Source organism: Zonotrichia albicollis, chromosome 5, assembly GCF_047830755.1.
Source record: "Zonotrichia albicollis isolate bZonAlb1 chromosome 5, bZonAlb1.hap1, whole genome shotgun sequence".
Taxonomy (NCBI): Eukaryota; Metazoa; Chordata; class Aves; order Passeriformes; family Passerellidae; genus Zonotrichia; species Zonotrichia albicollis.
The window spans coordinates 27,382,553-27,408,473 of NC_133823.1; the positions used below are offsets into that span (position 1 = coordinate 27,382,553).

At 37.8% G+C, this 25,921-nt stretch overlaps 1 protein-coding gene across 1 annotated transcript in view; it reads right to left on the reverse strand.

Moving 5' to 3' along the window:
* Positions 1-965: 965 nt before the first annotated feature.
* The window catches only part of DCHS2 (dachsous cadherin-related 2), a 112,206-nt gene continuing 87,250 nt past the window's right edge, over positions 966-25,921 (reverse strand). The window contains exons 14-20 of the mRNA XM_074541160.1: positions 25,305-25,412; positions 22,318-22,529; positions 20,684-20,835; positions 17,743-17,873; positions 15,984-16,270; positions 13,160-13,298; positions 966-11,759 (exon numbers count right to left, since the gene is read on the reverse strand). Coding sequence (XP_074397261.1) covers positions 9,133-11,759; positions 13,160-13,298; positions 15,984-16,270; positions 17,743-17,873; positions 20,684-20,835; positions 22,318-22,529; positions 25,305-25,412 — 3,656 coding nt within the window. The 3' untranslated portion in view covers positions 966-9,132. The remainder of the gene's footprint in view (positions 11,760-13,159; positions 13,299-15,983; positions 16,271-17,742; positions 17,874-20,683; positions 20,836-22,317; positions 22,530-25,304; positions 25,413-25,921) is intronic.

Genomic DNA, 25,921 nt, shown 5'->3' on the forward strand with positions numbered 1-25,921 from the left:
AGGGGCTCTTTAACCTAAAGCAGAAAAAGATGTTATATGATCCAATAGTTGGTGGATGAAATTTGACCAATTCACATATGAAATTATTCCAAATTCCCTTTTTTAAACTGACCAAGCTCTGTTTCAATTAGGCATGTTTCTGTTGCTGACTCTATTGGAAAATATTAAACAGTCCAGAAAAATCTGTCTCTAGCAATGACCTCTCTCCAACTCTATTTTTCCCTGCCAATATACTCTGCAATAAATGTATCATGTTGCAGTTCTAGAATTCTCTTAGTTGGCACTGTGTCAAATGTCTTTCTGAAACTCAAATACATGAATTCCATTGAATTTATGCATTTAGCCATCTTCTCAAGGAGTGCAGTGTTTAGGCACATGATCTACCCTGAAATTCATGCACAATACTATTGCATCCCTGTGTCCTGATTTTTCCCCAAAGCTGATTCCATTCTAGTGGAAGTAACTGTTGGAGAGCTGGGTGAATCGTTTTATTTTCCTCTTCTTTGCTAGGGCACTCAACCATGACTTCCATAGGCACACTGTTATCCTTTCCTTGGTGAAAAGCCACAGCATTTCATGCCTTACCATACCATGCTGTTGGGCAAGCTAGCTCTGCACCCACATACTCTACTTCAGCCTTAGGACAAGAACTATTATTTCCCTTCTATTTGAGTAGAGTGTCTTCACCTTAGGGGTTGTCTCTTTTCCTTCCCTGCCTTTATTATTACCTTTGTCCTGTCATTAATCTCGTAATCATCATTATCAGTAGCTTCACTGCAAATTAAGGTTAAAAATGCCTTCACTTTAGCTAGAGGAGATTATTTTTAACCTTTACCTTGATTTTCAGGGTTCCTACTTCTTTTCTTTCTTTTTATGAGCAAAAAGCCTTTGGCAGTTTGCAGGAATATTCTCAAGTCCATTCACTGAATTTTTGCAATCCTTACACTTTGTCCCCTTTTAAACATAAGCACTTCTTACTGGACAGTCCATACCCCATGGGGTTTTTTTGCCCTGAATAATCTTTGCTCTCCAGATAGTTCCAGTTAATGTTCACATCTTTGGCTTGATACAATTCTAAACCTCTTGAGCATTCAGACTGCTGTGTCCCAATGCCTTCACCTCTATATTTATGAAAGTTTGTTCTTTGAAGTCAGTAATCCCAGAATTTAGCTTATACAACACAGTAGGGAATATGATCAAAGCCTTCGTGGGTAGCGTAGCTGTGTCAGTGTGATGTTCCACTTGAGCTAGTGAACTTTGAGTCTGTTAGCTGGAGCAAAGAAAGTGGCAGAACAGCTTCAGATATTCAGAATTAGCCCATTCAGAAGTAATCACTTTGCTAGGTAGTTAATGTTGTATAGAAGTAATTCCTAGTCACAGACATATTTCCTCCTTTCTTTGGAATAGGTTTTAAATTTTTTTTTATTTTAACCAAAGTAACGTTTGTTTACAGATACAAGTTTGTTTTCCACAGTAAAGTTTTCTATAGCATGCAAATTTTTATGAAAATAACAATTAATACAGATCACCTTTTGTCAATAACTATGTGAATAAGTGTGTTAGCTCTATATAATTGGCAGTATCTGTTTACCAGCCATAATACCATATGTTATTACAGAAAATACCCCACCAGTACAGTTACAGAAAATCCTATGTGTCCATATACATCTGTCCCTAAATCAACCTTAGAGGCTACAGCAGACTCTGTAACCAACCAAAACATGCTCTACCTGGACAGTGAGCATTTTTTGTACTGGAATAATTACATTTGGAACTCATCTCACCTCCTCACCTGACTTTTCTATTTAACTCGACCAGGATTGAGAAATCATATGTGTGACCTTCTCCACACGGTCTTCCCCTATTCTTTCCCTCTGCTTGGCTGACCAGCAGAACTCTGCTGAAGGTCATTGTCATGCTGTAGGAATGGTGTTCTCCAGTTTAGTGCTCCCACACTGCTGCTCGCTCCCCTCTCCACCCTCACTTCTGTGTTGGGACAGAGAGGAGAATTGAAGGAGCTAAAGGCAAAAAACAAAGGTTGGGATAAGAACAAGTTACTGGAAAGAGCAATAGGATAAGAAAAGGAACAGTAACAATACTGGCAATGGAGGGCATAAGAAAAGAAACTGTTCACATGGAAAAAAAAAAAACCCGACAATCGACAATATTGGCTCCTCCTGGCTACTGCCAAAGTTAACCTTGTCCTGGCTGGAACCAGGACAGTCATCTAGACTGCAAGGTCCCGAGGCCCCAGCTTTTCATCACTATCCTTGACAGACTCCAGCAGATAGTGTCATTTGTCAGGAGACTGCAAATGAGTGAAGAAGCTTTTTGGTTTCTCAGAGCACAACATTAATTTCCAAAACAGCTGAGCTGTCAAGTACTCAGTTCTCTCTAGTAGGGAGTCCTCACTAACAGAGATCTTCTCTATGTCAGTTATATGTCTTTGCTCTTCCATTTAACTCCAGTTTATCCCTTCTTCTCTATTGTAAACCTTCATCTCTCCATTGCTGACACTTACAACATCTCTGCTGAGGAGAGTCACACAGTAAACAAATACATATACATTTCAAAGGAATTTAATCAGCAGCCTCTTGAAAGATTTTGCTCAGATTCATAATTAATTAATTTCTTAGGAAAGATACCCCAAAATCTCTCTTTTTATTATTTATTTTAGGCAGGTTTTTTTGTAAACTAAGAAGCTGGGTGAGTGATGGGTTTGATGGCGTTGTTTCAGTTCCCATTGTTGCCATAAGGCATCACTAATTCTGCCATGGGATACAGTATCAGGCATTTTTGTTTATACATGTGAGAATTATCATTGCTACAAAAAAAGAGAACTGTAACAAAGCACTAGCAGGCCTGCACTCCTTAAAGTATTACCTTGCAGTTTGGACACAAGATACTCCTAAGGAGTCAAGGTCTCAGGCACGTGGGTTAACTGGATAGGCCTTTTACTCACTATCATATTTTAAAATTTGGTTATCAAGATGTCCTCCTTGCTTCATCATTTCACCTTTGCACTAGTTGCAGTAATGAAATCTCCTTGTTGCTTTTTGTCTTCGGGCTATGAACTTCACTATTTAACTCTGCAAATCACAGAAGACTTCATTAAATCCCACACAAAAACAATTGGTAAGAGGAGGCTTGTGTTACTAAACCTGCATTTATCTCTAATTATAATTATAGAACACACCACATTCTTTTAACAGGAAATATTCACAACTTGGCTCCACACCTTAAGTGCTTAGGGATCAGAATGCTCAATTTTCAGTTATTAAAACTAAATTAAAAGAAGTATGTGAGGCCTGAAAATGGCGAACAGTGAAACATTTTAGCTACATATGGAAAAAATCTGAAGGAAAAGTGGGGAGTTCAAACATATCAGCGATCAAGCCTAGAGTTTATGACATTCAGCAACAAAATTAAATACAGTTTACTGCAATTCTATTGCCAGAGAAAAGAGTAGGCTGCTGAAATTTACCAATCTCTACGCAGTGAATATATGATCAGCCATAGCACGAGATGCTCCATTAGTGTGACAGAAGACAGATTTGAAAGTTCAAAAGCTGTAGATTTCAGCCTAAAACTGAAAAAACATGTGCATGTCTCAAAAAACACAATCAAAAACCAATGCCACAAAATCTCCCAAAACCCAGATAAATCCCCAACAACCACTCAACAATTCCCAAATCCTTCCTGTTTACCTTAACAGTAACTAGGATAATTTTGAAGACTAATTCAACCCTGTACTAGATCTCAAGTAGACAGGTAGAGAAGAAAAGTAGAGAAATCTTTGTCTGAAGGTGTAATTATTTTGTGTATTCAGTAAAATCAGTAGCAAATCCAGAAGCCAACCGTAGTTTACATAAAAGAAGAATAGGGAAACAGTAAATGACCTTTCCCTTACAGACCTTCCCAGATTTCTCTAAAAGTTGCTCCAAAATAAGCATATAAAGCAAGGTTTGCATCAATCACCTGGAAGCACAAAGGAAGCTCCCCTCCAAATCCCAGCCCCCTGCCCCATGGCTGGTTCTACTATTTTTTAGGCTCTCGATTTCTCTTCTCTCAATGCTCCCCCCTGAGGGTTTACAGCCCTGCACACTGGGGAGCCAGCTCTCCACTGCCACTGACTCTTGCAGGAGCATCGGCAAGACATATGTTGCTCATTTCTTCTAAGTGCATTTTTTATTCAAGTCCCAGTTAAATCAGTGGAAGAAGTCTTGGGATGTTGGATCAGAACCCAGTATTTAAAAAAAACCTCTTCAAAATTAAATAGAGCCTACAGTTTGTAAAAAGGGAGATGCCTGAAAGCAGTCTGCTGCCAGCAAGATGGGGCTTGAGACAGAACTTTCCGAGGTCAACAAAATAAGTTTGACTTGCTACTCTTTTCTTTTGGTTATGGCACCAGTAACACCATTTTGGAAACTCAATAGAGTTTCCCATCTAAAAGTTTCCCAAAAAATGGTGGAGGCGGATACAGGCAACAGCCAGGTATTCCCCCAGGTCGAGTTAGTGAGTAGGCACCATCTACCCCCAGCCACTCTGAAATGTTGCTTCTATGCAACAGTTAATGGCAGCTGAACAGCTCACACAATCAACAGCTTAGCTTCCATTTTCTGAGTTTTCTGAGAGCTTTCCATAGGCAATCATCATAAAGTTTTAGGGAAGGTGACCCGCATTATGTAAATACTAACTTTTTTTGAAAGTGTAAAACATAACACTATTTTCAAGAAGATAAGGCTACACAGATGTGACTGACAGTTTTCAGTGTGGTTTCTAGGGCAGAAATACCTTGTTTTAAACATGATAGTCAAGAAACCTGAGTTTTCTAATTGTAATTAGATTTTCATTTGAAGTTTTGAAAACCATGATAGATTCCTTCAGTCCTTTACTACGCCATCTACATTTTCAGGCATATAGTTTGGCTCCTAATGCTTCATCCAGTACAGGACTTATTAGGGTCAGTTAAACATTTATATAGTAACAAGGCAGTAATTGTGATTTTTGTGACTATCATGAGCTAAAGGATTTGGTACTTTCTTCATTGTTCAAATAACTCATAAGTGTCAAGAAACAGAATTTTGTAATTCTAGCCTACCCTGCTGCCCTCGGTATTCCTTACAGATGCTCTTCTATTACTTTTTTACACATTACAGGAAAAAAGCATCTGATGTTTTATGAGGAATAGCCCTAGCAGCAATGTAAAGTGCAAGTCTTGACCAGAAAGTTTTAGATCTTCATTTTTTCCCTTCTATAAGGCCCCTTTTCTTTTGCTTAGGCATCCAAATTTTTTCCAGTGTTTTTTAAATGTTGTATGTATTTATGGAGGAATTTTCAAAGCCACCAAGAGGATTTTGGTGTCAGACTGCAGCTTTTTGAATGAGTTCTGAACATACAAATCCATGCACAGACTGAATATACATTAGGCTTTCCATACGTGCTAGCAAACAGCTAACAGAACCAGCAACTATGAGGCACTCAAATCTATACTCAACTTGATTCTGCAACACTTTATTTATTGCAACCAGATCATCCACAGTCAACTGAGCCACATATTGCCATGGTGAGTCGGTTCTGTTGTGACAGACATTAAGAGAAAGAAGCTCCAAAGCGATTTCACTTGCCAAGCAAGCCAAATCCTAAATATAAACCTCCCACCACAGTATATTCAATTACAAAGTCACAACTGCCTCCTATTCCAATTAGTGCTTTTACAAGGTTTTAGGGAACACCCCCTTCTATTTGCAGCCAACCAGTGCAATTCCCTTCCTGCAAGGATTCAATTCCTCTGTGTTGTTCACCCCCAGAGGGCTGGTTTTCAGGGAGCAATGTAGGCGCTGCCATTGGAGGAGGTCTAATCCCACTGGCCTCACACATGCCTATGGTGGCCAACTGGACTGCCAACTGGTCTTTGTGCTGGAGAAGTATAAAGCTATATTATATTATTGGGCACAATTGTCAGCCTGGTACTAGGTGATGTTCTAGTAACTTTTTTTTGGTCAGGACAGCATGTTGCAGTTTATAGATGTCCCAAAGAGAACAGTTACATATAGTCTTCAGCAAGCTACATGTCAGTTATAGAAAAGAAGTGACATGCAGCACAGAGGATGGATGGTTACCAAATGTAAATGATACTAAGAATTGTCAGTGCAATAGACTTAGCAACAAAGGTTCATTTTTATCACAGCTATTTTAACCTAAAACTGCTTTAGAAATAATATTTGTCGTCAGCTGAAGATAAAATACAAAATAAATACAGACTTGTGTAGGTAACTGGTGTTTTTAGTATCATTTTAGAAAACAGGCCTACAATGTTATAATCTGTAAATAACGGGTTCCCCAAAAATATGAAGGTTTTTTTTCCCTTTGCACAGAAATCTGCTTGAACATCTATAGAACAATTACTACCGGTAGATGGAATTTTTATATCCATTTGGTAGTGATTTACACCAGTGTTTTCAAGGCTGCCAACAAGCAAATCCAGAAGGCAGGCAGCCAAAATTCCAGAAGAGACAACTGTCTTTTATTTTATAGCTTATGCTTTTTGAGCTTAATATGATTTTCCACTAACAAGTTCTGTACCTTCTCCAAAGTGCTAAAACTGGTGTGCAGAATTGCAAAGTAACACAGCCTCTTCAAGGCAAGCTAATATTAAAGTCATGGTAAATTATAAAAGTTATACTGTTTACTTAGGGAAAAAAACAGTGGGGTTAAAAGAACTGTGCATGATTTATTGCAGGCACTTGTCTCAATGTTCAAGTTTTGGAGCTTGACTACATATGACACCACAATATATCAGCAAAGCATTGTTTCCCATTCGATAAAAAAGAAAATCAATAAATACTTAAGAAACAATGAAAAGATTGCTGTAACACTTAAATGGAGCACAAAGTATTCATTGGTTATATCATGTGCTTGATAAATAGGATGCAAATCATATCTAATCTTCTTAGAAAGGCATCAAAAACAAGCTGAATTTGAATTAGCTAAAAATGCACAAACAAACAATTTTCTTGTTTTTCAAGAACTCTAGGAGGTGGGCACCCATTAGCAAGGTGAGGTCCAAATATTGTCACCTAAATATGATTAGTGATGCTTTCTAATGATTTCTAATGCTAACAGCATTAGAACATTTGTAAGAGCCATATTAGCAAAGACAAAGCTACTCATCCATTAGCCTAGACTGTATACATGAAATGAAGGCCTTGTTACCTGCTTCATATCCACCAATGTGAAGGATGAAACAATTTTGCTGTATAAAGCATTCATTCTTCCACTGATCCCATGCTGAAAATGTGACCCCTCTAAGGATGGCACGTGCTCATTGCTCACCAGAGCAATAGCTGCCACTGGTCCATAACCATCTGAAACTAAAATCAAATTAGTGAAGTTGTTGACTTCATAGAAAATGTAGCTCTGTGTGCCTTCTGATACTATAACTGCACAGAAGTCAACACCCAAAGAACACCTTTCAGTGTCTTAGAAATTACTTTACAACTTCACACATATAAGTTAAAGCCAATCAGGCTGTATACATAATGCCAATAGGCAGAGTGTTGACAGCAGAGAACAAGATTAATTCTGAAATTATGTCCTTTAATTGAATCTCTGTGTTTAGATATGAACAGGGAATGAATTCCTCTTTTTTATTTCTTCTCCAGGCACAGTTTTTTTGTCTGACTACAAAACTCACCATCCATCTTTCTTAGTAAAATTTGTCAGTCCCAATGAATTCCTAAGCTCATTTCCAACTCCATGGCAGTACAAAGAACAAATGCCAGCTTTAAAAGACACAAAGCATCATGGATCCTGTTGCATGTGCAAGATGTACAGTGTCAGTGTAGCTTCAGAAATAGGATCTTATTCAAAGACTGGTTATGAGCCCACAGGCTGCAATTGTTGACATGCATGCTTGAGGAAAAACAGCCACTGCACACATGCTATTGATCCCACAAAATCACTTAGCCTAACCACACTGTATGCTTTCCCTCCACCTGTTATGACCTGTACAATATATGACTCTGTATACATCCAGCTTGTAGTGGCAGACTCCTATAGGTACCAATTACACACGTCTACGTGTGATGCAAAGGACTTTGGAACATACATTGAAGAAAAACCAGAGTTATTCTAGATGTATTGTCTGTGTATTTTATTGATCATAATGCAAGCAGATACAGCATGTGTATGTGTCTGGATATACATATGTACACAAAATGCCATGTGTATGATACATACAACAAACAAGGCCAGATTATCTGGTCTTGCAGAGATCTTTGGTCCAGCACAGAACCAAAGACCAGGGTGGAGGCATACCCAACCTTCAGGACTGTAACACTGTTCTTACAGCTGCATGAGCCCCAGGGCACCCTCTGTAATGCAACAAAAAGACAATAGGTACCTACTTGAGATCTAGTAATAGAGAAGATGGTTGCTTTTATCTTTTCCCTGATTATTCTGTTTTCCAAAGGTCATCCATTATTCAGATTATTGTGACTTGCTGGCTTTAAAGCAGGAGATAAACAAAAGGCGCACAGAACCTCGGTTCCACAAAGATAGCTAAGAAAGCCCACTGAGGAGCCATTGCCACACCAGACAAAACAGATCGTTGGGATCCACAGGCTGAAATGTGGGAAACCTGGGTAAACACTAGAGAAAGAGCTCAGTAGGAACCCAAGTTTTATCCTTTTTCCACTGCCACACCTGCTGTACTTACACATCCCTCCAGTACTCTCCTCTAACACCACCACAGAATCAGTCAGAACCCACCAGTATGCTAACAAATGCTTTCCACAATAAATAACTGCTTCCATTTTTTTGTTACTAATGTATTTTATAAGAAAAATTGTAAAATTGGTCAAATTGGTTATCAGGCACCTGGTTGCGTGTTTTACATAGAAACCACAGTTGTGAACTGAAAGAGAAGCCTCATGGTCTCACAGTGTATTCTGGGAAGAACAAGAAGTATAGTTACCAAATTTCTGACTACTTTATATTTTAACTTTTTAGGCTCATGAAAACAGAAAGAATACTGGTGATGAAGCTCTGACAGGCACATTTTACTGTTAAAAAGTAACAAAATACATTTTAAGCCATATTTTTTACCATAAAATACTGTCAGTTAATAACCTAGACCTGAATTTCTTCTTCTGTTGCAAGTTCGTAGCTTGGATCAATAAGACATGTTCCTATCATTTTCCCATCAGACATTACTGGAGAAGCAGAAGGTGTCTGCATGGTAAGTAAAGAGAGAGTAGGAGAAAACCTGGGGGTCATGGTTTGTGGAGGGTATCCGTGATAATGGATAATGGGAGAATAAGGGCATTTCTTAAAAGCTTGCCCTGATGTTATATTTGGCATTCTTGGTGGCACTGTCCTTATGCCAGGCTGTGCTACTGATGTTATCAAGGGAGGAGGGAAAACAAGAGATTTCTTCTCCTGAGAGAAGCTGTGAATATGAACATTTTCATCTTTCAGTTCTGCAATATCATTAAACACTGAGGCAAGAGGTTGAAATCTGGGTTCACAGCTGAGCGCATAATCCCATTTATAACCACCTCTGAGATCCTCATCTGAGGTGCCAACAGTTGCAAGCAAATCATACCCAGAGTCTTTCCTATCTGGCATGAGGACATAGTCTCTTGTGAGGTCTGTCATCGTGCCTTCCTCTTTTATTCCAATTTCCGCAAGTTTTTGAGACAAGATTTTGTGTGCATAGGCTGTGTCACAGGCTTCTTCTCTGCTTTCTCCTTTAATGGTCTGCACATTCTCCATGCTTTGCATAGTAGCTGTGACATCTGTTTCTCCAGAATGACAGGAGAACTGATCAGACTGCCTTGGGATCCCTGAATCTGGCATCTGCGAGCCGTGCTCGCGCAGTGCTGAGCCAATGCCTTTTCTGCAAGGACACTCATAGATCCGTTTGATTTCCTCGTCCTCTGCAGTCTCTCCTTCAGCAGAACCATGGCCACTGGAGTCTGAATGCCTGCAGGAGACATCATCATCTTTCCCCTCTCCAAGTCCTGCTAGGCTCAGCCACTTTGCTATAGCACCCATGGGAAGCATACTGCTCTCCGTACTTTGGATTTTCTGGCAGTCCTCGTCTTCTCTTATGGAATTCACATCAGCAGCTGAGGAGGATACTGGGTTTCTTTTCACACAAGGATTCATCAGATCTTTTTGCTTAAGTCTCAGAGTAAGCATGATAAGAGTGATGGCAAGCAGCAGAAACACCATCAGTGAGATGGAAACACTCACTGTCAGGCTGTGTGCTGACACTGTGGGATCACTCTCAGGAGAATTGGAAACATTCACAAAAACAGTGCATGCAGTGAACCTTGACAAAATTTTAGGGCTATAAGCTCTTACTAACATTTTCAGAGTATCATCATTCCTTTTGATGCCATTTTTCCTTCTGTGAACAGTCTGAGTCAAATAAATATTGCCACTGGTTTGATTCACAGAAAAGAATGGAGAAGGTTTTAGAAGGGAGTAATGAACAACTCCATCCAGTCCACCATCACTGTCTGATGCTGTCACTCTACCAATCAACTGGCCTGCTTCATTCTTCTCAGGAAGATTAAAGAAATAATGCTCTTGTGTAAACACTGGATCAAATTCATCTCTCCCCTCAATATCTACCTGAACTGTAGTGGTAGCCAGTGCATCACCTTTGTCTTTTGCTTGGATTATGAGACAGTACCTATTTTGACTTTCATAGTCAAACATTTGCTTTGTATGAATATCTCCTGTTAAAGGATCAATGAAGAACATGTCATGGTCTCTAGCAGCTTCACGATGAGTCAAACATGAAGACTGAATGGAGTAGGTAAGGTGCCCATAGGAGCCTTTATCAAAATCCAATGCACAAACAGCACACACAAAAGAAAAGGTAGGCAGATTTTCACTGACAGTGCAGCTCAGACTGGGAAACAAAAAAAGCGGGGCATAATCATTGTCATCTAGGACACTAACAAGAATGACAGCAAAAACCATATTTTTTACATCAGTTCCTCCATCTGTGGCTTGGATAACCAAAGTGAATTTCATGGTATCCTCATAATCCAGCGTTTTTGTCAAATTTACAGATCCCGTTCTACCATCCAAGTAAAAATGCCCTCTGTCATTTCCAGAGATGATAGCATAAGTGATTTCTGCATTAGTGCCTGCATCACAGTCTTCTGCTGAAACTTCTGTGATATGACTGCCTATGGGGATGCTTTCTTTGACATGAACATGATACTCTGGGCTGCTAAATACTGGAGGGTTATCATTAATATCCAGCACAGTTATTAGCACTGTAGCAGTTGAACTCAAGGAGGGTGTTCCACGATCAGAGGCAAGGAGAACCAACTGGTGAGAAGCAGCTGTTTCCCTGTCAAGAGCACTGCTCAAAACAAGACTGCCGACAAGTTTGTAGGATGTTTCTGACCCCATGACACTTGTTTCTACGGAGAATAAATTCTCAGCATTGCCACCAATAATAGAATATTCAACAAATGTGTTGTCACGTGTCCAGTCGCAGTCGATGGCTGAGAACAGGAGGACACTTTCTCCAACTGAGGCATTCTCACTCACACTGAGATTGTACAGAGCCTTTGTGAAGCGAGGGGCACAGTTATTGACGTCTTCTATGTGCACCTCTACGGAGGTAACTGCACTCAGAGGGGGACTGCCACCATCTGTGGCCTCTATCAGGAGATGAATAATGGAAATATTTTTCAGCTGCATAATTAGTTCCGTGGAAAACAGTGAACCTGAAAATAAAACACAATTAACAAAAGCCCACGCTTCACAGGCAAATAAATGATATTCCAGAAGCTGATTCTAAACAGTCATATTTGAAAATTACCCCAGCTGTAATGGCTGTACACAACAAAATTACTCTCTTGCATCTGGAGAGTAGTGGGTCAATGTCTGGATGAACATCAGTGACAAGTGGCATACCCCAGGGGTCTGAGACCAGTACTGTTTAATACCAGTGACACAGATAGTGGGATAGACTGCATCCTCAGCAAGTTTGCAGATTACACCAAGTGAGTGCTGCAGCTGACATGCTTGAAGGATGGGATGCCATCCAGGTGGACCTGGACAAGCTGCGGAAGTGGGTCCATGAACCTCATGAAGTTTAATAAAGATGAGTGCAAGGTCCTGCACATGAATCAGGGCAACTTTTGACTTTTGATATTGACAGGGGGTGGGGGGAGGAAGGGATTGAGAGCAGGCATGTAAACAAGGACTTGAAGGTACCAGTAGATGGAAAACTGGACATGACCCATCAATGTGCACTTACAGCCCAGAAAGCCAATTGTATGCTGGGCTGTACCAAAAGCAGTGCGGGCAGCAGGGAGGAGGACATGATTCAATCCTCTGCTCTTGTTAAAGTCTATCTGGAGTGCTGCATCCAGCTATGGAGTCCTCAAACAAAACACATGGACCTGTTGGAGTGAGTTCCGAGGAGAGCCATAAAAATGATCAGAGGACTGGAGCTCCTCTCCTGAGAAAAGGCTGAGATAGTTCAGCCCAGAGAAGGCTCCAGGGAGACCTTATTTTGGCCCTAAAGGGGGTTTGTAAGGATGGGAACAGACATTTTAGTAAGGCCTTTCATGATAGGACTAAAGATAATGGTTTTCAACCAAAAGAGGGTAAAATCAAATAAGATCTGAGGAACATTTTTTTTTGATGGGGATGATGAAACACTGGAACAGATTGCCCAGAAAGGTGGTAGAGGCCTCATCCCCAGAAACATTCAAGGTCGGGTTGGACAGGACACTGAGCAACCTGACCTATTTGAAGATGTCTCTGCTCATTGCAGGGGGGTTGAACTAGATGACAATTAAAGATCATGTCCAAACTATTTGATGATTCTAAGAAATCATAATGCTGTGAAGGCAAGATCTCTCCTCAATGATGCAGTATCAAATACACATACTGCATTTAGACCAGAAAAAATATGCATGGTTTGGGGACAAACTGAGAACTCCAGTCTTTGATGCAATAGCTCCCCACTGATAATGGCAGATTTAGCAAAAAACACAATGGACTTCGGCCACCACAAATTTCCAGAACTCAAGTAATCACTGGCAACAGGTGAGAAAGGAATAGGACTCTTTGATTTATACTTAAAAAGCTGAAATAATAAACCATGCAGACTCACCATTCTTGTGATCAATGGAAAATCCCTCACAGGAAGAGAGGATTTTGTAGGAAATCATTCCATTATGTTCAGAATCCCTATCTATGGCAGAGAGTGTCAGAACAGTAGCATTCATAGAAATGAGCTCTGGCAAGTTCACCTGATACAAAAAGCAAAAAATAGAGCTTAATAGCAGATTTTAAATATTAAAAAAATTTGCCTTTATTTGAACTTATCAGTAAAACCTACACAGTTCCCAGCTATGGAAGAAGTTTTACCTACCCATTTTCTTCTGGGACAAAACCAGAAAGAGTTGAGATATTGAAAACTATGCCTTCATTATGGCCAAAATTCATAGTAAGCTTTAAACAGTAGTAAAATCCATCTAGTTCATTATGACAGCAAGTTCAGAAAATAAATGAATCACTTTTTTCAAGAGTACACTTATGGACTGCAACTAAAAGCTTTTCCCTTTGCTTTCAAAACCCCCTTCATTTCCATACATGGAATACAGTCTGCAGTATATGACTGAATGCTAAAAAAACCAATATGTGCACCCTGAAAAGTCTAGCACTAGACCACTTAATTACCACTGGATTATTCCTAGAATTTGACTTTTCAAAATACTTTCTTTGTTTTCTTCTAGGAAACCAAGAAAATCCATTCCCTTTTTAAGAATTTTCATTGTTTCAAGTTTCATACAGCACTTTTGTGACCAAAGTTTCCTTCCACCTTATAAATCAAATTTCAAATTAACAGTATGCTATAGCAGCTACCTCTGTCATAACTCAAAGAGTTAGTTTAATTTAAACAGAGAGATTATATGTATATAATAATCACATACATATATTAAGCTATATATGAGGAGCATAAATATGAAAACATTTGAAGGAACAATAAAAGGGTAAAAATACAGGATGATGAATATGGAATTACACACATCATCAACCAAAAAAGAAGCGATGTATCTTACTTGCCAAGCAACACACCAAAATATCAGGACTGTGGAAAGAGAAGCTCAGCAGTTTACATTAAAATAGTAAATAAAGCTACACTGTTTTGAATCAATTAATAATGCTCCCTACAAGGTCTGCTCCAATCTACAAAAAAAAAAAATTCTGGCACTTGCACAAGCAAGTACTTGCCTAAACTACTCTCCAAAATCAGATACATATGAGGATTGAGGAAAATAAAAGTCTAAAAATCATTGAGTAAAAAATAATGCATTTTTTCCAGAATGTGGATTTATGATTTTTAGTGGAAAATTTACACAAATTCTGTCTACTCAGGCACCCAAAAGTTTCACAGCTGTCTACAATTTGTCACAGAGGTATCGAAGTGACTAAACTACTGTGCCTGCAAATGCTCAGAGGTAGAAAATACTTTACTAGGCCAAATGTTTAGACTTGTTTCTTTACTCAAACTGTCTGAGACTTACAAATGGAGCATTATTAAAACTAAGTCTTCTGTGGTGCCTCATATTTTTGGCTCTGAGGACATCTACCACACACAAAAAGCACCAAGTCAAACAGCTCAGTTCCAGAATGGCTGGGGTTGTTGGGTACCTGCAAGGTGCAATCCTTGGTCAGAGTAGGGTCACCTGAAACAGGGTGCCCACGACTACATACTGCTGAGTTTTGAATCTCTCCAGAGATAGAGATGCCCCAACCTCTATGGACAACCTGTGCCAATGCTTAATCACTGTGAGAGTTTGAAGGAAAAAAAAAAGAAAAAAGTTTCCTGATGTTTAAACAGAACTTCTTGTGCATCCATTTGTGCCCACTGCCTCCTGTCCTTCAACACAGAAGACTTTAGTTTGCCCATCTTTACTTGCCCACACTAGTATTTAAACAGATTGGTAAAACTGAGCCTCCTCTTCCTGAGGCTGAAACATTTCTTTACATAGAGGGTGGTGAAGCACAGGAACAGGTTTCCTCAAGAGGTGGTCAATGCCTCAAGCCTGTCCTTGTTTAAGAGGCATTTGGCCAATGCCCTTAACAACATGCTTCAGCTTTTGGTCAGCCCTTAAGCAGTCAGGCACTTGGACTAGATAATGTTTGTAGATGCCATGCATCCCAAACTATTCTACGATTCAATGATTCTATTTTATATATGCTCCACTTTCTTTAATCTGCACTTTTCTTTATGGCCCACAGCTGTCCATAGTCACAAAAATATTTGCTTTCACTGTTGGACAATCTCACTTCTACAACAGTACCAGTTCAAATGCTTGTCCAGGAGTCCAAAAGCAGAGCTCTGTACCCTCCTCAGTCTCAAGGGATGTTGGGGAGGTCAAAACTCATATCCTTCACTCCCTAGGTGAGTGCCATAGCCATAAGGCAGCATTACACATTGCAAACTTGACATGCATCATCTACCAAAAAGGCAATTACTACGCCTGCGGAGCTGTGTAACTGAAAATGAAGAACTTCATGCCCTAGTAAGTGGGCCAGTATAAAGGTACCAAATTGTTTAGCATTCTCTCAGAAGAAAGAAGTTCTGAACACTGGACTCTGCTCCCCAAACTGGATTGGGTTGTATCCAGTAACTCCTAGTGATGAATGCATGGTTTAAGAGCTAGCATTCACACCAATTGCCTTCTGAAGACAGAGACCACAAACATTGAAAGTGAGCAGTTTCCTCAGTGCTTTTAGAAGAATTCTTAGGAAGGGGCTGGAGGTCCCTAAAAGCGCTCTGCTCTGTTTCTGCTCAGTAATAGTTTGCAGAGACCTTTATTCTCAGTGCTCATATGCATTCAAAGACAAATATGAACAAGCACTCCTACTATTTATCATCCTATATGGAAAGATACCACATGCAGATTGTTCATTTGCCATGTTCCCACCTGATAAAAATCTTGAATAAACACTGGAGGGTTATCATTGATGTCCACAACAAGGATGGTGAGTTCTGCTTCTGTTTGATGCACAGAATCTGAAACTATGATATGCAGCGTATACACAGCAGTTTCTTCAAAATCTAATGGTTCCATCACTATGATGACACCAGTATGCTGATCGATGGCAAATTTCATTTCAGGACTCTTATCATAAATAAAACCAAACTGAAGTGCTGGCCTGGAGTCTGCATCACTTGCTGACACTTGAGTCACTATAAAACCAGGCAGGGCATCTGAAACAATCATTTTGAGAATAAGTCAGAGTTAAAAGATAATGTTACCATTCCTGAAGATTTTGCCTATTTCAATATTGGATCTTGGATATATTTAAGCTTTCTGTATAGCTTTTGGTATATTCAGACTTAGTGTATTACAATAATCACAGTATCCAGAAAAGCCACTGAAACAGTAGTGTATTTCTTCAAAGGTATGTGCTGTATCCCAATTTTAATTTGGATTTTCTTTAGACTTTCCCAGATCCAGTGTAGTCATAACAGTTTCTTCAACAGGAGCAAGAACTTAGATGGTTTTCCACAAGCATTTACGTGACATGTGTTTACTGAACAATTCCACAAGAATATTTAACTGAGGCATTAGAGACACTGATCTGTGTAGAACCAGCAAATGCAATTCTGGAGCTTCTCCAAATGAAGAGAAGGCCACTAGAGAGAAACAAGGCCTTCAGACAGACCTACATGGCACAAAAATATGAAGAGATCAAGGTATAATCCTACAAGATTGAGAAACTGGATACAGACAGCTTTTGTCATGGGCCAATTTGACAGTACCAGAGATTGCAAACTGAACCTATTAGTGATCATTTCATAAAGCCTGGAACTAACAGAAGCAAAACCATTTCTCATTTACATGCCTTGGGCATGAAGTCTCAAAAATACTGTGCCATGTCCTAAAGCAAGTTCTTAAGTGAAATACAAAATATTAATTAAGTAACCTGTAGTTTAGAGCTGCTGTGCGCATCTATGAATTCTGTACTTGTCATTACTAGTGGCAGATAAACTTAGGAAAGACTGAAATATATCAGAAAAGACAAACTTGATATTTTTGTTAAGAGGAGTACTGGTGTTTATAATTTTTTGGCTGTGTATCTTAATGAATTCACATGTAAGATGCCTGTATTTGAAAATTACAGGCCCAGGACTCAAGCTGTGCAGATTTGAGCTAATGTCACACAACACACAAGATGCATGCTGGGTTGAGAACTCAGGAGGTTCTGAGTCCTTCTCTTAATGATCATCATTTGGACTTAGCTATAGAGCTTGTGTAACACTACATTCAAATTTATAGCAAGTATTTTTTCATCACAGTGAAGTTCAAAATGTCTCATTTCTAGCAATGCTGGTTTTAACACCAAACATTTTTACTGGAGAAGAGCAGAAATCAAAGACATATGAAGAATACAATAATGAAAATTAACAGATTCAAGTTGTATTTCTGCAGATTTTTCACTCATTTTAAATAGCCTATGGTTTTGTTCCAAACTATCCACAATATATAAAGATTAAAAATAATGACTCTGAGAATAAAAGCAGATCAAAATTTGCTTTGATATTTCAGCTTTTATAGTACCCATTATAATTTTTACTGCAGTTGTTTGGTTACACAAATCACCAAAAGCACTAAATCACTATCTGAGAATTCCTAGCCACAGGAGTTAGGAAGGAAACAGCTGTACATTCACACTTACTTTCTGGGACCTCCACTTCACCTAGTGGTTGGACAACTGGAGCGTTGTCATTAACATCTAACACTTGTATCCTCACAATAGTTGTAGAAGAGAGTCTGGGGTTTCCTTTATCAGCAGCTTGTACAACCAACCTACAATTAAAGGAGGCACTAATTGTCACTTTTGATCAGAAATCAATTGAATTATGCACCACTATTATAAGCAGGGGAAGTTTTAAACCCAAAAAGAATAGTCACTTCTGTTCCTCATTGCAACTCTTAAATTCCATCTTTCTTTCTTTCTGTAAGGTTGATTGTGCACCATTTTACGTTTTGGTTTTGCAGGAAAAACGTCCAGGAGATTTTACATGGCAAAAGAATAATAAAATCATACAAAGAAAAGGAAGTGTTTGTCTGTACTAATTTAATCCAGTTTCATACCAAATGTAAGTGGCTGAGCAACTCTTTCAAATAAGACACAGTTCTTCCATTGGTAATTCAGAGCAGGAATTAAAACCTTAGTACTAACTATTCATTTGCAACAACTTGACTCTCTTTGTTGTTTATAAAGGGGTAAAAAAGATGTGAAAATTGGAAAATACAAAAAACATCCAAAATGGTATTCAGCCAGAATGCCTGCAGACACAGAGTAGCCCTTCAATTACATTATAAATGCAAGTGATAAAGTGAAAACCCTGAATAGATGCACCATTTGACAATGGCAAAGTTCCCACTGATTTTAGTGGGATCAGAATCATGATGTCAGATTAGAAGAGTTTTGACTTTAAACTTCCATTTCACATTTAAATAAGGATGGGTTGTATATTCTGTAAACAACCTTTCCACAAAAAATGAAGCAAATAAATGGTGAGCAACAACATGATAAACATGGATAAAATGTTTACTCTTTATGGAAAGCAGCTTCTGAACAATAAAAAGCAAATGTAAACTGAGATTATTTGGAAGACTTTACCACTTCTTAGTGGGGGAGATCCCAGAAATGAATTAAAAATTAAATCTAACTCAAGAGGTGATCTTAAAAAGAAAAAAAGGAAACAATAAGTTAGGCTAAAGGATATACAGGCCAAAGTTGAGCATCTTAATTAAATGTTTTATGTACTAACAACTGTTTTCATGTTGCACCACTTTTTTTTTTTTTTTTTGCCTTCCCAAAGATCTTCTGAACATCTTATTTCTCCATTTTTCTTCTAAGTAACAGTTAAAAAGCGTCAAACATATTTTACTTCCTAAATGTTCACTTGACAATATAGAATGCCAAGGCTGTAACTCAAGCTGTGGCTTACAGGATTCCTTGACCACACCACCACTACTCTGGGTATCCTTGTAGTTTCTGATCCAACAGAAGATAACTTTAATTGCAGGCTAGTATTCAATCAGTGACCATGCATAATTCCATATAGAAAGTGTATTTTTTCTAGAATGAAAATTGGTAGGTATACATATGGAAATATTTTACTAAAAATAATCACTTTCTAAGGTTTCAGGAAAAAAAGCCTCTCATAAAAACATTTTAGCCAAGGCATTAAAATTAAGGTTCTGTCAACACTTTCATTATAAACCATGTTGTAAGGGACTTAGAACTTCTGGGGATGAAAATGTTCAATTCAGATATATAAACAACTCCTTGCAAATTGGAAAAAAACAGTAACATTTTGACATCAAACAGGAAATACTTTTGAAAGTTTCTTTTGCTATTCACTTCTCACCTAACAATGTCCAGATTAATAACTTGTTTTAGAGAGAAGGAATATAAAGACACAGATTCCCTGAACAAACTGTCAAACTGAAAATCTAGAATTTTAACCTAGATAGGGAAATAAATCAGGCTCCCACTTAAAGTGAGATATGAGAATTATTATGCTCCCATGTTGAACATTTCACCAACAGTAAACATCCTTCATTTGAAGGACTTAATCCAGGGGTTCTTTTAAAGTATTAGTTACAAATAAAATGTATTAAGTTTACGAAAATCAGATTTGATGCATTTGATACAGTGAAAAACTGAAAAAAATCTTCCAAATTAAGTGTCCTTTGTATTAAGTTAAAACAAAGTATTTTGGGGACATTATTATCAAATCAGCCTGATACTAAAAAACCCCCACATACTCTATCAATATTCTTGAATGTGGTTTTCTACAAGTTATTCTCATTCATAAGAATTCTTACTGGAAGTTTAAAACTTTGAGGACCCACAGGACAGGAAAACATGCAAATATTTTAATTGATACCAGATGGGAAAAAAAAGTAACTTTTACTGACATATACACAGAAATACTACATTTTGTGGAGACTGCAGTACTTAAAATCGGTCTGTTAATGAGTCTTCATATTAATATTTTCTCTTCAAGGCATTATTTATTTGCTTTCTGATTCCAACCATGGCATGACCCATAAAGGAAAATTGTCATGTCTACTTGGCCATATTTATTCAGAGTTTCAGAAAAACTGGAAAAAGTTAATACTTACTGCAGGACAGGTTATAGATAGAAATAGTTTAAAAAGAGTCTTTATCACATTATTGAATAGAAACTTTGAACTCTCTATCAAATAAAAATGAGAAAATATCCCTATTTTTTGGATTTGATTTGAGTGTTTTCACTGTGTCTTTATAAAGTACATTTCCAAAGAGGGAATGGTTGTACAGTTATTAATAAACTAAAATCCAGGAACTGTCATTGTTCCTATAGTGAATAATCACATTTATATCAATAAGTGTTGTCATTGATTAAACTAGACTATATTTCTTTCTCTAAATTTGGTAACTACACAAGAATCCATAGTACAAATAGGCAGCTTTAGAGCTGTTCTCAGTGCTGTCTGGCTTGCACCCAGGTTCTGTGGGCAATGGATATCCACAGGAAACTATGAAATATGTAACATTAATATTCTCAAGTTAGACTAGACAAAAAGAACACATTTTTATGGGAACCTTAAATACAAACCTGTAAGATGAAGCGTTTTCATAATCTAGAACTGTATTAGTTGCTAGAATTCCTCGTGCTGAATCAATTAGAAATGTCGCATTTTCATTACCAGATACAATTGAGTATTCAGTTTCTCCATTCAGTCCACTGTCAAGGTCAGTTGCAAATACCTGTTTGTGAGCAAACCTGAGGCTTAATTAAAAACAGTAGAACATGATTTCAGAAGAAAAACCCTTATACTACAGTCAGATATTTCTGATTACTTTCCTTTCAACTGCAAGTATTTAAATAAATCATCTTTGTCCCCAGTTTGAGTGTTGTGTAAGGTCACAAAATCTGCTCGTGAACTGCAATGGGCTGCACATGAATGAATAATTTGAAATTCAGCTACATAAAGCATTAGGGCTGAATGCAATCATTTTACTATTAGGTTGCTGTTAGAATGCTCTCCCTGCTGAGCACATAAAAATGCACTTTCTCAGTGGTACAGAACTGACCTTTAAAGTATTGCTGCTCTGCAAACAGACAAAGGATAAAATAATTAAACTACTATGTTTTCAGAGATTTCATAGAATGGTTCAATAATTACCTCTTAAAAATACCAACCAGAAAATGTAAAAAGGGCAGAGGCAATCTGTAAATATTTGCCAACAGAATAAGGAACATTCAGCAGCAGTGAACAGGTAACTCAAAGAGTCCTCTTATTCTTTGAAGAGTCATCTTTGTTTTTTTGTTTTTGCTGAACAAGCATTATAATGAGTCTGGGATCCAAAACATAGCAGAGGCAACAAGTCAGATTGAATAAAAGAAACATAGAATGCATTCTGTCATAAAATTTTGATTACACATCTGGCTTGACTGCCTTTTGATTTTTCTCCATTCCTGGACATATGTTTCTCTAAATAGAATGTCCATCAGTTTCTAATCACTTTGCCCTGGAGGCATTTGTAGCTTTTCATTTATTTATTCTCTAGAGAGGGAATATCTTTAGTACCTAACATGACCCTCACCGTGACCTGACTCGCAATGCAAGAACACGTACTGAGGAAATTGTATGTTCTTCTAGTCCGACTGATGTCTTCTTTTGCTCTAACACAGCCAGCTGGAAACATTTTGGGAGAATGGACCCATTCAGAGGAAGAAGTGTTTGCACATTTAAATTAAGACAAGCTGTTCTTAAAGCAGCAGATTTCAAATTGAACACTTGGGTTTGACTCTACTAGTCTGATGACTAGAAAGCATTCTTTTTATTGTTATAGTCCTTTCAGTAGCGACATTAATACAAGACCCAGCCTACATTGTAACCGTAACCACAGATTTGAATGGTATTTTTCAATTGCTTGAAGATAGAAACAAAACTTTTTTAAAAAAGAGAATTTAAATTCCAGATGCACAGTTGCCCAGAAGATACAGAATTCTCTTTCAGCTCAACAGACCTGAATGAATTATCTGATCTGAAATATGGTCTAGAAGAAAGAATCATGTAATATTTTAGATATCCAAGCAGACTAGTAGCAACACCAAGATCCTTACTCCCAGTTTTTAAGACAGAATGGTCCAAGACAGAGCTAACAGGATTGTAGTGATTAACAGATCAGCCAAACTTCTTTTGAACTACAGCACTGTGCTTGTTAAGATATACTTTCACTTACCTGTATGATGTCTGTTTTACGACTCTGGCCTTCCCATATTGATGCTTTGTAATAGCTTTGCTCAAATTTAGGTGTATTGTCATTCACATCTTGAATCCAAACTGTCACTCCACAGAACACTGAACGGAAGCTATTTTCAGCCACAGCTGTAAGATGTATTTTACCTTTATCTTCATAATCAAGGTATTTTGGGTCTTTTACTGTGATTGTGCCTGGTTTATTATAAGAAGAAAAAAATCTCAAGATGTGACATACTCATTCAGGAAAAAACATGTACAAATGCAGTTATGTCCAAACATACATGGTCATGGTCACAGGACAGAATTCCAACAAGCTTGCCGTTGTGTCCTTTTTCTACCTACTATCACCCCAACATCCTAGGTACTGAATAAATCTTGGATAGCTAAATTTTCACCAACCACCACTACAATGGCAATTTCCAAAAACTAAGCCAATTTGCTAGCAGAAGAATAGAGACAAAGTGTCTGCATGATGTTTCCTCCTCAGCACACGACAGTGAGACAGCCACATCAGGAGAGACTCTTGTCCTTCATCTGACAGTGGCTACATCTTGTCCTCCACCAAAATCCACATCAGGCAACAGCTGTAGCAATTTCTGTATCTGACTGACACACAGGCAAAACACTCACTCCTTCTGAGGCAGTGAGCCTCCTTCCCCTGAGCTCCATCAAAAATAAACAAAGAATGAGACTTATTGAGATGACAAGCACAACTGGCCACCTCCACATTAAACGTGAAATGTCCTTGGAAATCCATAGACAGTTTCAATGTTCTAGGAACGTACTCATAATTCTGCATTACACCTAAGCATAAAACATACTTGATTTGTATATTAATTTTAATTAGAATTCAAATTCAGTTTTGCTTGACTTTTCAGTAATGATGTCTTGAATCTTGTTATCCCAAACTTGGGCTATCTTAAGAATGTATCAGCTCTGACTCCCCAAACTAGTGCTTTTTATTTTTTACTTTCTAGGATAAGTAAACATTAACTATTGTTTATAGACCTGCATCTTGAACATAAAGATTTCAAAGGTGTTTTATTTTCAGCACACTTCAAAATATCACATTCTGTTTACAGAGATAAGAAAACAGACAGTGGTAGAAGAAATACATTTCCAGAAGACAGAGCAAACTGAAAGGCTCTAGTGAAGACTGAAACAAATAATTAGTTTATCAAGTTTGAGGTACACCACCTAGGACAAACATGTGAAAGAACCAGAGCTGCTCATTCTTCAGAAGTGCACTTGAAGAAAAAACAGTGTAACAATCTTTAAATATGCAAATAAGAGGGGGGTTGCCTTTGTCTTAGGTCTACTCTTACTAGATTAAGTAATAAGTTTAAAACATTTCAGTAAACATTCAGATAAATATGAATAAAAACTTTCCAATTGCCAAGACTTTCGCAGACTTTTGAGAGGTTTTGCAGAATCACTGTCCCTGATGGTTTTTAAGGACAGTACAAATTTCTGTCATATTTTGGCACAATTGATTCCCCTCCTGCATCGGAGGGACAGACTAGTTCATGTCTTTGAGTCATCTCCTACTATTTCTACAATTCTACATCATAATAAAAAATTTGAAAATGGTATAGAGTCTTCTCCAAAGTGTGGTTAATTAACATCAGTGCTAGAAAAGGCAAGTAGAGCAGGTCTTTGGCTGTTCAGAATATGAATTACAGACAGGGCAAAATTTTGGTACGGCTCATAATACTTCTGCAGTAGAAGCAAGAGGCAGAGAATTACTGGCGTCAAAACTATGTTATGCAAGCACTGCTCTTCAAAAGTCTTTAAAGGTTGAACTTCAATTAATTTTTTCTAAGAAACACAAGAGAGGCTTCAGAGGAAAGGAAACACAAGAAACCACAATGGATCAAAGGTCTCAAAAGAAGGCCTGTGACATTCACTGCTATAGAAATTCCACTCCTGTTGGTGAAGACAGTGCTTATGAGACCCTTCAAAGCATCACATAACCATTTTTCAGCCCAGCTTGATAAAAAAAGAGAAAATAACATTTGAATTTTCTTCTTTTTTTTTTTTTGAAGTGATATTGGAAAAGATCCACTTCCTCAGTAAAAAACCTGAGTCTAAGATGTTCTTTAAGGCCAATCTCTCTAGTTTTATTTCAGTGAAATAAGAAGGACTTGAAAATCAAAAGTATGCACTTCAAGCAGCCCTCATCTAAAAAAATTATTCTAGTGGTACGCCATTTGCTTCCTGGAGACATCATGATAATCAGAGGTAAAGTCTTCAGAAACTCAGGGATAAAGCTATTTATTAAGGGTACAAGTATTTACACTGTTTCTGAGGAAAAGTGCTTACACTGTCTATATGCCATCCAAAAAAGAGAGACTGCAGCTATTCAGAAGGCAAACATATTGCAGATGTTTAGGAGCTGAGAGGTAACCAGGGTAGCTGTGCTCTCTTAGGAGTAAATGTAAATGCACATGGAGAACACCTCACCCTCCTGCACCTGGAATTCCTGACAAAAGAGCAGGTGAAAGCAGAACTGCTGCAGAACACAAATACAATCACTAAAAAAATAAACAGGCTTGACTTTAAAACATGTTCATGTTTGCCTGAAACAAAGAGCATTAAAATAAACAAGAGTCTAATGCTTCTACTTTAGAAGTGTTTTGAAGGATTTTGTTTATTGAGTTTTTGGGAAACTGTATGATGAGAAACAAGTTAGAATCTCAGCTTGAATGACAAAGCAGTAGTTTATCAACTCCCAACACTTGGTGATCAAGAGTAAATCAGAACTGAGTGTTTTAAACAGGTATACTGGTGCTCAATTTCTTTTTACCTCAAGTCTACAATAGTGCCTGGATTTACTAATGACCTGCTCATTGCTACAGAATTATTACTAGGGAGTACTCTTATGATATCTAGCCCTTGTTCTTGTGGTAGGAACTTGCTAATGCTCCAAAATACACACAGACACTCAAAACAAATTATAAAATGTACCTGTAACAGGGTGTATGGAGAATATTTCCTGGTCATTGAAGATGCTATATTTTATGTCTTCTCCTGTAAATTTGTGCTCATAGGCTTCTACTGTTAGAAGTGATGTACCTACGGAAGCAATAAGACATTTTCATAGCGTTAACCTAGAAGGCTTTGTTCTAATATTATAGTATTGATATAAATAGCAGAAACACAACTTCGTACTAGGTTAGGTGCTCATTCATTAGTTTAGTAGACAATAAGTCTCCATTATTTTTCCTATATAACAAATTCATAGACAAAGCATTGTCTATACCTTCTTCCTCAGTAAATTACACATCTGATAACAACTTTACCTGCCTAAATAAAATTATGAGATTTAACTTTTCCTAATTGCAAACTCACAGGAATAATTTTCTCTCTTACCTGAAGTCATATCTAATTCTTTTTTGGTTTGTGGTGCATCATGTCACCCACAAATAACAAGAAAGTTTATTTTTTTTTTCTCCATTTATCAGGATTCAATTTGGCTTTTTGAACAGTACCTTAAATATCCTTCATAATTTCACTTAGCCACCTTTTGATCAAGAGAAGGAAAAGATGAAACTATGTGCGTAGCTATGTGTCAATTCACAGAT